Source organism: Gymnogyps californianus, chromosome Z (assembly GCF_018139145.2).
Source record: "Gymnogyps californianus isolate 813 chromosome Z, ASM1813914v2, whole genome shotgun sequence".
Classification (NCBI taxonomy): Eukaryota; Metazoa; Chordata; class Aves; order Accipitriformes; family Cathartidae; genus Gymnogyps; species Gymnogyps californianus.
Genome location: NC_059500.1, coordinates 30842793 through 30859532, shown reverse-complemented (window position 1 = coordinate 30859532; position 16740 = coordinate 30842793). Strand labels below are relative to the sequence as shown.

Here is a 16740-nt window from a genome sequence, read left to right as displayed (position 1 = left end):
CAGTGGATTAAACACAAGCTCAGAGCAGCGTCAGCAGGGAAAGTTGTCCTACTGGAAATAGGAAGGTTGAAAAATTAGACATGGATAAAGAAGGCAAGACATTTTTAAAAATTTGTGCCAAGCACTCAGATGCTCATCTGTGCAATGAAGAGAATATTCCCAGCTCGTTCTCGACTTGCACTCTGCTTTGAAGAGTGATGCTTCAGCTTCACACCTGAGGAGCAACTTGTGTGTGTGAAAGTATGTCTGGTTTTCCCAGATTTATCGGTTAATCTAATAAAAGATACATCCTTTCCCTAGAAACCTTGCTTAATTGTACCCACAGACCACCACCACTTTCTACAGTGGCTGTGTTGTTACTGCTATTTGAAATAGGTTTTGAGATACTTGAAAGAGGCTGCACTCATGCAGAATACTACTAGCTAAGGAGCACATGTGCTTTGTAATAAGAGGAGCCATGTACGTAAATATGCAATGCAAGCTGTTCGTTCTGTCTGAGGTTACTGATCACATCATTAACCTGTGGACCAGACACTTCAGTGGTAATGTAGACTAGATTGTATGATGATTTATCTTTTTACATTCTTCCAGAGAGTGTTATCACTGGCTGTGCTTTAAGGTAAATTCTCCAGGTGCTCGAATGTAGTAGCATCGTGATTACTTCAGCTGGCTACTACAGCCTCACAGGAAGCTTTGTGATCAGACATCCATCAATTAGTCCTTGACATGAGAGCTGTGAAAACACTATGAGATTCATTGAGATTTTGATAAATGTTTTTCACGCGAATATTACTAATGTTCCCATGGAAGGCGGGGGGGCTAGGTGGAGAGCTGGAGGCAGAGAGAGGAGATGGGTAGAGACAGCCGTCTTTTTTGTCACTACCAAAAGTATAAAACTACAAAGGAAATTACCTTTCGAATGCCTGACTAAGGTACCAGCAAAAATGAGTTTAAGGCAATTCGTAGCACTTGATTCTTTGTTTTCTTATGCATCCTGCAACCATTTATACTAAGGAGAAAGGGGAATTCATACTGCCAAATCTTCAATGCAAATGTTTTCACAAAGTCCAAGGAACTGAAAATTGTACTAAAAGCCCCTCTCGTTTTATACATATGTCTGTATTGTTACACAGGTGAGCTTTTCTGTGGGAGACAAAAGAGAATGGGAATAGAGCCGATTCTAATCTTACTTTCATTATCTTAACTGGACTGTTGATTTACCCCTGTATTACACTGCACTGGTGGAACTAGGAGTTAGTGCTAGGTATTGGTAGAGGTAAGGAATGACAGGCTAATTTAAGAACGAAGTGAAAGCCTTGTTAATAATAAAAATCTCTGATTTTTTTCTTTTTTTTTTTTTTTTTTTTAGTCTACGGGGGAGTGAGGATATATGCTAGCAGCATGCAAGCTCTTGAAAACTATGTTCAGGCGCTGGCTTTAGTGTGAAGTCTTTGCTGCTTTGGTTTTGGAGGATTTTGGAAAGGAGGTTGGAAAATGGAATATGAAAAAAAAGTATGCAAGCCTCTTTATAATAACTTAAATGCAAATTTGTCAGAGGCGGGAATGTTTTTGGTTTTTTTTTTTCCTCTGTTTGACCTAAGATGTATCCCAGCACTATTCCTAGTGAACAAAACTTATTCAGGGGCTTGGAAAGAAAAGCTGTCTCTAGGTGTCTGGCAGGGAGAAACTGCTGCTGGAAAGCGGTCTTCCCTCTGGGAGAGATCGGATATCAGACTGAGCGAGCCCAGTCCAGCCCAAAGAGCTCCCACCGACACCCGGTCCTCGCCGGAGGACCGTGTCATCGATGGCCGCCGCCTCTGGCCGCGCTCCGGCTGGAGAGAGGGAGCGGGCGGGCGCGCAACTCCTGCCCGCTCCCTCCCTTTGATTTGATGGCCTTTATTCCTCCTAATTGGATAAAATAGGAAGTCACTGACAGTCCTGCGTTGCTGGGTGTACTGATTTCCCTCAGACCAGCCCTGCAGAGGGCGGGGGGTGGGGTAGGGGAGGAAGGAGCGAGTCTGTACATCAGGGAAACAGGCTGCGAGGGGCTGGGGGAGCGGGGCGGGGGGGGGGGGGAAGGAGGAAAGTGAATGAGCGCTCAAGAAGGACAAAGAGGGAGGGGAGAGAAAGGGAGTTACCACCGTCTTGGCATCGCTCTTCCTTTCAAACCTCTGTGTAATGATATTGTTTGCAGTGATGCTCAGACAGCGAGCACCTGCTGCTCTGTAATGATTCAGCCTCTTTCAGCCGCCGCTGTAACACGACAGGATGCTGCTGCTACTGTCACTTCTGCCGCTGCCGCTGTTGTTACAGATTTTGCTTTTGCTCCTTCTACTGCATGACAATTGTTTTCCTCGTCTAAGCAGATACCAGCCTCAGATGCTCAAGGTGAGAGTCTTGCCTTTCGCTCTGGGCTATTGGTTCACTTAATCCGGTCAATTTGTTCGGTGTTCGTGGTTTTCTTTCTCTCGTCACCCTCCTTCCCCCGTTTTGTTTTGTTGTGCTTGCTTTTGGGGGGATGTTTCTTCCCTCCTGCAGAAGAGCTGGAATTGCTTGAGAGGCGTTTAAGGAATTATAAAAGTGGCCAGCAAACAGGAGCTCAGTAATTGTGAAGCTACTCTTGCTTCAGAGAGGCAGAGAGAGAGACAGAGGGCTCGGGGGCAGGGGGAGGACGGGGGGGGTGTCTCATTTTTCCTGTGCATTACTGCTCTCCCAGTTTGGATGATGTTGCTGAGCTCGGACCTTTTGTTGACTCCCACTCTGTGATTTTTGCAGAGCACTGTGACTATTACTACCATCTCTTTTTGTCTGTGTCTCACAGTAATGGACTGTGATAGAGTTAAGGCCTTTTGGAGGTGAGCTGTTTGAGAGCTGATGCTTAAACATGTCTGAAGTAGCTGCCGACACTTTCCCCAGCCCCTCAGCTCAGCTGAGCCCTGATGCGTCCCTCAACGGGCTCCCGGCTGAGGAGAACATGCCGGGGACCCAAAGAGAGGACAGGAGGGTCCAGGGGATAGCAGGCCTTGCCGCGACCTGCTGTGTGTGCCTGGAGGCAGAGCGACTGAAGGGCTGCCTCAACTCTGAAAAGATCTGCATCGCCCCTATCCTGGCTTGCCTGCTCAGCCTTTGCCTCTGCATTGCTGGCCTCAAGTGGGTATTTGTGGACAAGATTTTTGAGTATGACTCTCCTACCCACCTTGACCCTGGGAGGATAGGACAAGACCCAAAGAGCGCTGTGGATCCTACAGCTCTGTCTGCCTGGGTGCCTTCGGAGGTGTATGCCTCACCCTTCCCCGTACCTAGCCCTAAGAGCAAGGCTGAAGTGACAGTGCAAAGTGACAGCTCGCTCGTGCCCTCCAAACCGTTCCTCCAGCCTTCTCTGTATAACCGCATCCTAGATGTTGGGTTGTTGTCCTCTGCTGCACCTTCGCTGTCACCACCCGCCCTGGAGCCTACCACAGCGTCTCAGGCACAAGCAACAGAAACCAATCTCCAAACTGCTCCAAAACTTTGTAAGTAGAAGCTATGTGTTTCTTTGTTTTTCCCTTCCACACAAAAAAAAAAAAAAAAAAAAAAGGGGGCACTTAACTGTCCTCAGGGAGGACATGTGATTGGCATGCAAAGCTTAAATGTGCTAAGGTGGGTATAGCATGAGTTACCGTCTGAGGAGAGCACCTAGGGGCCTCTGAACTTAGTTCTGAGGTGTGTGTGGCAAGGAAGAGGGCTTCATTTGGGACCTTTGTAAAGCACTGGTACCACCCTTTTCTCTGCATCCACTTGTAGGGAAGTACGTGATTTACTTCAAGGGTTTATCTGATAGCTATTCCACATGGTCTATCAGCATATTTTTCTTATAAAATCTTCCATGTGTGTTCATTTTCTTTACCTTGCCTGCAGAGCACTTCTGCTACCTCCTTCCTGAAGTCTGTTGCTGGCAAACATCCCTGTCATCCTCCTGAAAAACTCAGGGAGAACAGTGGGAAAGAGCGACAGCGTATTTGAAGCAGTTAGAGACTGGGAATTATTAATTTAGCAGTTAGCTTATGATATTTCCCTTTCTCTTAAGAGCATAACACGCATTTCTCTGCATCTTTGCCCTCCTCTAGGAGCTGATTCTTGTTGAACCTGTTTCTCAGACATTGCCTCATTGACTTTTGTGGGGCGTTTCAGGAAAGCATTCTTGCTGATGCAGAAGGGGTCAGTTTCCAAATTAGTCCTTGCTCATCCTTAAAGCAAAAAATATCTAGGGTACTTGGATTATTTTCTCAGTAACAATCATAAAGCATCGAAATACACACATTGCTGAAGTGTAATTTCTTTGACATTCATCATTTTAACTCCATCAAATCATCTGCTCCATCAAATCTGGAGCAGATCAAGCCACCAATTCCTGAGCTGTGTAAAATTGTGCAACTCTAGTAAAAGAGAAGGCAGCGTGCCGTTGTTCCGAGAGCACAGGGCTGAGGTTTCCTTTGGAAAGCTGCAGTGATCAGAATGAGCAACTGTGTTCCTTGCAAATTGTCTTGCAGGACCCCATCTCATTTATTCTCCCTCGTGCCTTTCCTGTAGTGCCGCAGGATGGCCACCTTGTAGGTGGTACATACTGGACCTCACCCTGGAGCCCTGAAGTCACCAGAAGTTCGCTACTACATTTAGCCCCACCAGGACTGGACTCAGTACAGATATGTGGCAATTGGATTAGATATAACATTTTCTGCCAACCACTTTGACAGTGAAAATTAGCTTAACTACAGTGATTTCAGTGGAGGTCCTTTCAGCTGAAAGTCAGTCCTGAAATAGCAATTCCAGAATCACTGAAAGAAAATTTTAGGTATTCCTGTAGAAGCCCTGCTGCCTTTTACTTAGATAATGGGTGACAACCAGCCTTCTGATTAAAAGTAATTTGTCTGATGGAAACAGTCTAATAGGGAAATATTGCTGTGCAGCTAAATGACAGGGGGCTTTGTCTGTGGTAGGTAAGACATTACTTGAATTATTGGGACACTTAACCACCTCTGCAGTTATATAAAACTATACTGAGTGATTTTTTTTTTTTATTGCTGATGCAGAAAATCTTTTTTTGTAGTGCAAATACCATAAGTGACATTAAAGATATGACAGTACTTTTTACTTCATAAAGTGACCAGGGACCACCATCCAGTCAAAATGGCCTCTTTTGTGCGAGAGGGAGAAGCAACGAAAAGCTAGTTATGCCAGGACAACCCTCATCCTCATGAATTTCCACATGTGAGGCAAGCCTTTATCAATAACATGCTAACTTCATCTCTGAAGTAAACGAAGGCAGGGGGGAGCGGGGGGGGCAGGGGGGGCGGGAAGTGATGCTTTGATTCTTTGGAGCAATCACTGACAAAAAGCCATTATCTGCATTCAGATCTGCTCACATCTGCGAAGTAAATGGTTGTCCAGAAATTAGGTGATTGGGTTGAGTTGGTTTTTTTACTGTTGCCCTAATTTTCTTAAGATATATGTGTTTTAAGGCATCATAGACTTGCAGATAGATACAGACCGAAAGGAGAGGGAGAACTGGCAGCAGGTCAAGTTTGGGTTGCTCTGAGTGAGAAGGTTGTGTAGACAGTATTTATTCTAACTGTGGCACGTAATTCTGGCCATGGCAAGGGGCTGCAATTCCCTGCAAAGAAAAATAAGAAAATATAGCTGGAAAGGTACACTGCAGAAGATCTGCCTAAGAATTCAAAAAGGCATGAAAAGAACTTTTTGGACAGCTCTAAGAGCACTGTCTTGGGGTTTTTGAAACAGCTGCATTTCAAACACATCACTGTGTTTTATGTAGAGCAAGATTTGTTGGAGAGGTTGACAGATTGCATCAGTGATAACTTTTTTTTTATGAATGCCTTTGACAGCTATAAAATTCTCAGAGAGATGGCTTGGAAAGTAGCATCTGCAAATTGGATTGTCCCTTCTTTTGCCTCTCAGTGTCCTTTTTTCCATTTCAGGCAGAGTGAGGTAACTTGTTCCCAGAAAGCCCCTTTTGTGCTGATAATTTTTTTTTCCAGTGCAGAAATAAAAACGAACTGACACATCTCATATTCTGTGGCTGATGTATTGTTTCTGAACCAAGACCTTCCATGAGTTTCCAAATCCTTTTCTCTTCGTCTCCTCTCTTTTCTGTCTTACTCAGCATATTCCCCTTAAAGCTGTATCCTTCAAGGTCATAGTCTGCAGAGAGCTAATTGATTCTTCTTTCTCCTGGAGCCTGGGAGAGAAAGCAGAAGAGAGACAATCCTAGTAATTGTGTCTGGTGCATTAGATTCAAGACTGGTCTCGCTTATTATTATACTTTGCCCTTTATCAATACAGAAATAATCTCTTCCTTTCTGTTTGGTTTACATTTTATATTGTAATATCATTTCTCCTTTGCTGAAACAGAAAGGAGAGGTGAATGTTTTAAAGCATTCCCATATTTAGGGAGGGTATCAATCTTAGCATAATTACACAAGAGAAGATTTCATTACAAGTGGCATATAATAGTACGCACTAACCTACAATCTCCCTCCCTCTGAGAAGACATGCAGATTGTAAAAGTGCTAACACAGTTCAGGAGCTAAATTTTACTTCTTCCTACATCATCACCTTTAAATACAATTCCAACCTTTACCAAGGCTGGTAATAGACACAGCTCTGTAGTACTGTCAAAATTGTGTTTCTGTAATAACAGGGTCTATTCACCTGCAAACAAACCACTCCTCTCTTTACAGGTCTTCCCACTGCCTTCTCTTTCCATTTAAACATATTTCCCCCCAAGCCACCTGCCAAGGTCCGTGTGGGGTTGCCTTTCTGGGTGGCAGCTCTGCCAAAGCAGTGCACCACTCCTGCGTTTTGGCTCTGCCCCAAAGCGGAGGTGCCCGAGCCCTTGGATTTGGGATCACAACTCTCCTGACTTGGTGAGGTGCCATGGGGCACAGAAGAGGCAGGGCAGGATATAGACCACAGCACAAGGACTTTGCTGGAGTGGATTTCCCTGTGAGCAGAGCAAAAGGCCCGGCAGAGAGCAGGGTCCAGAGGATGCACCTCCCCAGCGGTACATCTGCGCTGCCTCTGTGTCCTTTCCGCTTTTGGCTTCCCCGGCCACCTCAGGTGCCATGCGCTGACAGGCCAGCCCCACGCCTCGTGCCACGCTGGTGGCCAGCAGATGACCAACAGGCATGTCTTCATCTCCTTGCCTCTGTGCCCACCAAGTTCTGCTGGCCGTAACACACAGAGGTGGGTGGGTGGGTGGGTGGGTGCAGCACCGGACCTGTGCATGACCCTCTGGGCAGGCAGGGCTCCCTCCTACCTCACCGGTGCTAGCCCTCACCTGGAAAACGTAGCAAAGCGCAGAAAGAGCTGTGTACTGCTGTAAACCTCCCCTGACTGGGACTGCTCCCTTCTCATGTTTCTGATCTCTGCTGCCACTTCAGGTGTGCTGGGCCAGCATCAGCAAAGGCTGCTGCTTTCTCATCCTCAGTGGAAAAAGTGTTAAGAGTGCCTCTGAGGACTGGTAGTGGGTGTTTACCTAGTAAATGGTCTCAGCTCCCCTCCAAAGTTATCCAGGCACAATGGCTGAACTTGTGTCTTTTTAGAGCTAGGGATGGGAAAAATGGAAAGAAAACTAGCCTGTCCCTTGTTTTGGTATCATACTGTAAATATTCCTTGCAATTTCTCTCTGCCTCTTTCACCTCTGCTTGTACTTTCTCAGCTCTGCATTTGATGTCCTTTCTCCTGTACACAGTGATTTGTGAAAGTCTGTATTTTACCTCTGTGGCAGGCTGGAGGGAGCCTTTCCCTCCAGTTATAGGTGCTGCAGCCCAGCTGAAGGCTTCAATTTATGGACAGCGAGGGTTTGTTTGTAGCAGCTTCACACGGTCTTTGTTCTTTTTCTTGAAACAGTCTAATTCTGACCCATGCTCTGCAGTTCAAATCCCCATCACAATGCCATAGGGTTGAGTCCATGCCTGGCAGCCTCTGAAAGTGTCAAGGTTAGGAATGTCTCGGAGAGCCGCAGGGGACTGTACTCACAGGAGGGGAGAACAGATGATACAGCACAGGCTATATACCAGCCTTTTCTATGCTCACTGTTATTATGGAGGGGAGCACCACAAGGGAGATTGCTTTTTCCCCAAAGCTTGAAGATGCAGGAGGAGAGCACCTTAAAGCAGATGTTGCTCCATTTCTGATACAGCATTGATGTTGATTAGCTTCAGGCACCTGACTTAAGTGCCTACATTAGGAAGCTAGGCAGCCTTCAGCTTCCTATTCAGCATAAAGGAAGAGACCTCCCCCAGGCGATTCCCAGTGTGACTCTAGCAGGAGTAACTCTCTTTCTCCAATGAGTGTATAGGGAGACTAACCTTGCAATTCAGTTTCTAAGTTAAATGTCTGCTACACAATATGAAGACTCGTTTTGAAAGCCATGACTTTTCTTTGATGTGTCCTGTGAATTAACAATGTCTTGTCGCAGGGAAGTTATAATTAATCACGGTTAAGATACCAGACAAGTTCTGAGCCTAACTCAACAGTGTAATAAAGAGATGCTGATCTCAGTAGGCCCTGGAGACACAGCTGGGCCTCCGTTAACAAGCAGCAATAAAGCAAGTGCCACTGTACTGAGCCAGCCAGTCTGTATTTCCCTGAAATATTTCTTTCCCTGCTGTCCCAAAGGTCATGGTGGTTTAGAGATGTATATACTTGTGGCAGGAACACTCAGAGTAAAGTGGGATTGGGACTGATGGGGTGAGATGCATAAGACGCGGCAATTTTGGGGGAGTTCAGATCCATTAAGCCTTCTAAAGTGATAACTGAGACTTCCAGCCCAGTTAGTCATACTGCCTTTAAAATGCCCTCAACATGCGTAGAGTTTGTTCAGACAAATTTATCGTTTTGTTTGGTTTTGCATCTCTACCATCCCCTTTTTTAACATTCATTGCTTGCATAGAAACACTTCTTCTATTTAACATGCAGGGGACTGAACTGATTGGTCCTGCATTACTTTCTCTTGGACAAGCATCCCAAATTCATGGCTTTCAAAACTACCTCATGGGTGCGGTTTTTCTTTCATGCACCATGCATCAAGAGCAGAACATGATGAAGAAAAAGCAGTATTTCCTGAAGTATTTTCTCTTAATAACAGTCTGAATTTGTCAGTGCAAAGAAGTAGTCTGCACTTGTATTTATTTTTAAAAGCTTCTTTTACTTTGTAAACTTCACTGAGAATAAGTCATGTATTCATGCTACATGGAACTTCTGCATGATCTCGCTCCTCATTTATATACATATGCATATGTGAGTATAGAAAATATAATAGGTATCTGGAGTATATGGCCATTGTTTCTTTATTAAAAATTACATCTGGGACTGTACTGCATCATAAGTTTCTAAGCAAAACTGATTAATAATTGATGACATCATAACAAAACCCAGGGTTTGGATTTCCACTGCAGGAGACTGAAATTATCCTTCTTCAGTATCTATTGTACTTAGAAGTGAAATGTTTTATTTCCAATTCATGAACTGCAAATAAAGCACACAGCAGCCCACCTCAGATTTGCAGTGCCTAATTTCTGGGTGCAGAGAAACCTTGGGGAACTTTCTCAGCATCAGATGAGAAGGCAGAATTTGGCTTGCTGGAGGCTAAGTAGCAGGTTGATTGTGATGTAGAGCTGGAATGATATAAATGAGCATTTTCATCATTTGCAGTCTTGCTAATGGAAATGCAATAGATTTGCTGCAGAAATCCAACTCAGAATCAATAGCAATGCAATGAGGCAGCTGGTTCAGGGAGAGCACATGTGATGCCAATCTACTGCAGACAGTACCTGGGCAGAGACCACTCTGGCTCTCTGTCAGTAAAGGGCAGACAGCCCTAGAGGATACCACAGCAGGTGATGAAAGACTTCTGAAAGGAAAAAGTCTGCTTCACCTAGGATGGGGTGGTGTTAGGAGAAAAGGCTTTCTCTGACTGAGGGAAGAGAATTGTTTTCTTTGAGGAATTCAGATCTGTTTGGACCCAAAGATGTCTTTTTTGTTACAAGGTACTAAGTTAAGCACCGGAGTCTGTGTGCTTCAGGTCATGTTCAGGCCACATCAAATCAACGAAGCACTGAGTCACAGTGTGTAACTTTGGAGACGGGTAGGTGGTTTTAGAGTAAGCCTCCTGCAAGGGCTTCTGCCCTCTTGTTCCCCAGGTGGACCACGGAGAGGAGCAGGCACTGCCTTTTTGTGGATTGCTTTATGTAGGTACACTGGCTACCTTTACTATTTATACTGAAGGAAGCCCAGTTCCCTGGAGAGTGAGCACTGTGAATCACATCTTGATCTTTCACATTAAAATGTTATATGAAGTACTAGACTCAGTAGGAGGTACACATTAAACTCAAGAGCCTGACCATGACCGTTGTTTGGCAATTAGAGAGCTCTTGAAAGCAGCAAGGGAGAAATACCTATGTATTATTTTTGGGCAATGTAATGTCTGCTTATTTACACCCTGTCCTGTCTCATCCTGTCTCCCATCCCCCTCCCCCATCCCCAGTAGAGTGTTAGTCACTGAGACAAAAGGAAAGGTTTTAGCTGGGGAAAAATGGGCAGGAACAAATCCAGTGGGACATGGCTGGACGCCACTCAGGGCTGCTCTAAGTTAAACTAGAGGCAAGGTCCATCCAGCTCTGGACAAGATTGGTGGTATTGTGGCATCCATCTATTACCTTTGCTCCTGTATTGTTTCATTATGAAAGCCTTATTTTAATATATATCTTCTTGCAGATTATATTCAGCTTTTTCACACATGCTTTCACTACCCCTTCCCCCACTTTTTCTTTTTTATATCTGTGCTTCATCCTGGAACTTGCTGGCAGTGCATTCTCATAACTCAGACAGCTTTTTATTTTGGCAATGAATATCGCTTCAGTTTTTGAGATGAAAGGAAATCAATACTGGGTTGGTAGTCACATGGCACTGGGGGGAGTATATGAAGCTATGATCTTAAGCATGATTCGTGACATAGTTCAGTATTTCTATGGAATTCCTGAAAGAGATTTGAATTTTACAATTTTTAACAGTCAATTAATTCATGTGATTAGACAGATCAAAGGAGAAAAAAAGAGTATCAAGCTCGTTCAAAAGCCTTTCTCTTATGCAAAAAAAGAAAAGACTCCAAGCTTATAAAAGATGATTTGAATCTTCTAAGGTGGTAACTGGAAGCCAGTGTAAAGCTGCTGGAACTGGATCTTGAGAAGAGAAACTTATGCTTTTCACTATACTAAATTAATCTGGATAATTAATTTAGTTTTTCAGCTTAAACAAAATGGCCTGAATTTTCACTGGCATAAAGGTTCTCAGGTCTGTAGCCCTGTAAGACCTAGCAGAGCATTGGGATGCACTGGTCCATGGCCTACATGACATAGAGTATCTTCCTGACTAAGGTTTCTTCCAGACCCCCACTGGTTGTGGTGTGAAGACTGACAGCGAGATAGTGTCTGCCTTTTCCCTTATTCTAGCTTCTCTTTTAAACAGAACGGCCTACTTTGAGTATGAGAATATGTGTTTGTATTCTGGCCATTTGTTCATTTACACCTTTCTCTCCTAGATGAAAAAGCTCTTCTGTTCCATGTGTTTTCCCCTCACAAAGGTGCATATTCGCTGTAATCAGCTCAGCTTCGGATAAGCCTTTTCAACAGGACAGGCAGGCTGAGCTCCATAGTTCTCCCCATGGAGGGAATTGTTTTCAGTCCTTGGATTATTTCATCCCCCTTCATGCTTTCTTAGTTTTCAGATAAATAGAGCTATAATTTTGATATGATACTTACACATGGGCTAGTCCAAAATCCCAACAAACGACAATAAAATCTGTTCAGTGTCTTGGTCACTGTTCAGAAACACTCAAGATACATGAAGTAGCACCAGTGTCTGTTTCATATTTTAAGCGGTAAATCAGTAATAATGTCCAGTCAGAGCAGAAGACCCATGTCTCACACATGCAAGGGCCCTCACTGTCCTGCTTCTTGACCCCCAAGGTCGCATGCTGCTTCTTACTGGGGTGGAACAACAATCCTAAGGGCCAGTCAAGGGAAGAAAAGACAAATATTGCCCGGGCTTGGCAATGCTGCATGCATTTTAAGGAAGAGTTTCAGCGCTGTCATTCCCCTGCTGGTTCTGTCCTGCTGTGAAGGATGCCCCTCAGCAAGGCTTCTTGGGTGAACAGGAGGTCGGTTCAATGGGTTTAACTGTGCAGGCTCCCCTATTTGCTTGACTTCCACTCATGCTTTCAAAGATTTCTCCCTCTGTGCCCTGCTGACACTTCTCCCATTGTTGGCCCAAGGACCATTGCATCAGTTTGCCCTTCATTCAGTTTATTGTCTCAGCTCCTCCAAAATTTGGTTCTTCCTTCCAAAAGTGGAAGCAGCCCCAGAGCAAGGATTTATGGGAGGGGAGGATTTTGGTGTTTGTGCATTGCTGCTGTCTACCCATCTTAAAGACACTTTGCTTATGTGATGGATTCTTTTGCATTTATATCTGACAGTGTGTCTGCTGCATGGACTCAGCCTCATAGGGTTGCATGATGCCCAAGCATCTTTTATCATCACAGGACATGGGAATTAAGGAGCGTGATCATACAGAGAAAGTCACAATGGCTAATAATTTCAAGATAGCTGGCATTTTCAAGACATTTTTATATTTTCGGGATAGCTTTTCTTGGTGTGTGTGTGTGCTCACCAGGACAGTTAGCAGTATGAAGGTAACACTGCCTTAGCAAGGGAAATGAAGTGTATCAGGGTGAGAGGGACAACTGTAGGGACATGGAAGAATGATCATTTCTGTATCTAGTCTGAGCTGGTCAGGGAACAAACTAGTGAGTGTGTTATTAGGGTTTTAGGAATTAAAGAGCACAGGATAAGAGGCATGACAAAAGGCTTCCTGCTGTGTTGATACAGGGGCTTGGAGAGGCTTGAGCTCATACTTGCATGAGAGGAACATCATTAAGTAGCCAGGGAAGTGCCAGGAAACTGGGAAGAAGTGGTTATATCTGCCAAGCACAGGAGAGCAGGGGAGGTCTGATCCTTTCTTGACTGGAAGAAAACAGGAAGAATCTGTTCCCCAATGCCACTGGTACCTGCAGTCTGCCTGGGCCTTGCAAGAGATCCCAAAGCAGCTTTTCCCCCTGCTGAGGGACTGGACTATGAATGCAATCATCCATTCTTTGGCCATGCTGCATTTCTAAGGGAACATCTGCAGGGCAGATCCTCTTGCCATCCAGCCATGCTGAGTACAGGTTCCTCACTGACACTGAGATCCAAGGAAGTGCGCTTCGCACCCTGCTTTCCCCCGCCTCCCTGAGAGCTGGAGCCACTCTGCTCTGCCTGTGCAGCAAACACTGTCAAGTGTCTCTCTGTCACTGAATTCTCTCCCGTCACTTTGTTCAAAAGCCCTCAGTGCACTCCAGCCATTGCCTCATGGAGGTTAGTCAGCCCACCCTACTTTTTGGAGACATTGATTTAGTGATAGCATTAATAGATTTTGAAGGTTATCAGTAACAATTTTTGCAAACTCCTTCAGCTATGTAATTTTCTGGACATACGGCTGTGTATGTATTCTGTTTGTAAGCAAAGAAAGGCTGTGTTTCAGGGTCAAAAAGCCAATAAATAGCACAAAGAGTCTTTTCTTCAAAGTCGGTTAACAGAAGGGTACCTCAAAATTCTCCTTTTGCTTTATAAAATGGTATCTGGACAGTAAAGCCAACAAATACATTGGTTTTTGAACGTGTGAAGATTCAAGAACATGGCTAGCAACCTCTCTGTTGCTTGCTAGCTCCAAGCATTTAAATTCACCATGCTGTAGAGATTAATGGAGATCTCTCAGACAAATAGCTTTTCAAGCAACCCTGTAATTTTCCTAATTGTTGCTAATCGATTGTTTAGTGTGTGCAGTTTTTCCTTCTCCAAATTTGGAGGAAGGATTAAAAAGACATGTTCTGTAAGTGTATCCAGATAACTGCTACAAGCACAGGAAGCAGATTTACTAGCTGTGAATCAGAGGAAGTATCAGTTCCCTCAAGCCACTTAGCTGGGCAGAAGCTGGCAGGGGAGGGGGCTGAAGACAAAGAAAACAGAAAAATATTCTGACGCTTCCTGAACAGGACTGAGATCCAGCGAGCATGGCATGTCAATATGCCAGCATTCAAAGAAGAATTTGGTGTCTAAATGACTTGCCCCTAACAGATATCTAGCAGGTTCCCCAAGCTGCAGAGTAATACGTGGTTATGCTCTGCTTTTGCTTTTGCAGATTATCTGTAATGTCTTCTCAGGGCTGTTACTGATACTTTCAGGATGCTAATACACGCTGACTTTAACAAATGGGTATACCAGCGCTACTGTCTGATGTTAACTTACATTTCATTCATATATTAATTTTCATAAGTTACTCTGTTTTACAAATGGTGATGGCATAATGATGAAATATTCCTCATAATTAATCCAAAATGAGGACTTAGCAGAAACACTGACAAAGTTTTTAAAAACATAGCTTGCAAATGTTGTTCAAGTCATGTAAATACCGCCTCTGCAGAGGAAGACTTAAAAATGTCAGTCAATAGAGAAAGATCAGAAAAATAACTTGACCATGACTTTGTGTAATGACAGGTCATGTAAGAGAAAATTTGGGGTGTTCAGATCTGGCAAGGAAACACTGCATCATGTGGGAGTGAGCTGAAAATATATTATTCAAGCTAGAAGTCAACCACAGTTTTTTTAAGAACAAGCTTGTTCAACTGCTGGAATTTTTACTTTGGGGTTAACTGACCTCCATCAACTGCATGGAAGAATGCGTGTCCCCACCAGTAATGTCACCAATTGCACCTCGGTGACTTGCTACCCCAAGGTGACTGATTCATATCCCAATCTCATCGAGAAAAGCTTTAGCAAATTCAAATCCCACCCTCTAGTGACTTTGGGTGAAGGCAGATTTCTTCATGTTTAAAATAATTACTTGAAACAACTCTTTACCTACATGCTGACTCTAGTTTTCGCTGAAAACTAATGGGCGGTTCAGCTACACTGGCCTTTGTTTTACCTTGTGGTGAGTTCAGGATTGAAAATGCTCTGTATTTCAGGTACTTCCAGTTGCAGCTCAACCTCTTGCATGTAAAAAAAGAAGAAACCTTGGAATAATCATTTGAAATGTTGGAATGACCATCTGAAATCTAACACTAGTTCTGCTTTAAATTGTGCTAATTTAAAAAGCATTATGTTCCGTTCTTGTAGGGAGCCCATATGGTAAATATTCATAAAGCATAAGAAGACTATGTAGCAGAAAGACCACAAATCTAGAGATATCTGTAAAACTATGAGAGCTTCTGGGGATGTTCACTTGCTAACAGAGCTTTTAAAGTTGTCAATTTGTGACTTCCCATGTGTGATCTCAACCTCAGTCTTTCCTGTGTTTCATTTTCTCACACTGTTAGTGATCTGCCCTTTTCATTGCTTGAGAAGCCTTCAAGCTTGTGCTGCTTGGCATTCTCGGCAGACTCAGACCCAGAGATCTGCTCCTGAAGGCAGCCCGTGTTTTGAATTATGCATGAGTCCATCACGGAGGGGCTGCACTTCATGGCTCCTTTTTGGGGGTGGTGATGTAAGGGAGTATAAGTAATATAGTGACACTTTTCATTTTTCATGTCCTAGCTCAGTTAAGAGCAACCCTTGTATTGTGTCATTTTTCTCCCATGTGACTATTTAATCACCTGAGAGAGTACCAGCCAGAGTTTTGTGGTAAGATTGATTATACTCCCAACAAAGTGCTTCCTTCAGCTGAGCGCCGGGAAGTAGCCAGTTTAGCGGCTAATGGGCTTCAGTCTGAAGGGAAATGGCGACTGTGATTGAAATGTCACTGCAGTGCATGCCAGCCCTTTGGGCTGTGTGATGAACAGTACTGGGATCCTGGGGAGGTTGTTCAGGTTTCAAGATGGGGGGAGATATTCCTGAGCTGCACCACAAAAACCTGCGCTATGGGGGGCACTTCACCTTCTCCTTTGAAAGCGTCAGGGGGGCGGGTGTGGGAATATCCAGACCTGCAAGTAGAGAAGGGTGTTGCTGCAGATGTAATGATGATTTTGTTCGCACTGTTAGCCTGCATCGCCATAGGGCTGGTGCTGTAAGCTTTGCAATATTGCTGCTGGCTTCAGCAAAGCACGCTGCAGGACCAGCTAGGACCCCAGTTTGCATGGCATGAGACGAAGAGAACCGTAACGGAGTGATCTTCCACTAACACCCCCCAACACACATTTTGACAGCAGCCTGCGCTCATATCCATTACAAGCCTGGGAGAGAACTAGGGAAATATACTCACCAGCCCCATTTTACAGAGCGTGAGTCAATAATAACATCGTAGGTGACAGTTTACAAATGTTTTGCCTTGCTTGGGTGAATTCACAGTCTCTGAGTGCCAACAGCTCCTCTTACAGAGGCCTCTGTGATTTACCCGGTATCACAGAGGAAACCTGTGGCAGCACCAAGAATCAAGTCCCACAGCCTGAGAGGCATCTGTCCTCTCTTTAAAGGGTAGCACGTACTAATGAAAATCCAGAAGGAAAGGGGACAAAAGTCACAAATAAAGGGTAGTAAGTATGGTTGCATAAAGATACAACAAAGCAAAAATCATTCCAGAATCCTTCCATACCAGAGGTTTTTTTTTTTAGTTTGTGATAAGAAATATTATTTGAAATGCATAGGAAGACAA

General features: G+C 44.2%; 1 protein-coding gene across 3 annotated transcripts in view; it reads left to right on the top strand.

Moving 5' to 3' along the window:
• Window positions 1–2884: 2884 nt before the first annotated feature.
• Window positions 2885–16740, top strand: part of NRG1 (neuregulin 1) — a 101598-nt gene continuing 87742 nt past the window's right edge. For all 3 annotated transcript variants that reach the window (XM_050913189.1, XM_050913188.1, XM_050913187.1), the window contains exon 1: window positions 2885–3512. In XM_050913189.1, the coding sequence (XP_050769146.1) occupies window positions 2885–3512 (628 nt within the window). The remainder of the gene's footprint in view (window positions 3513–16740) is intronic.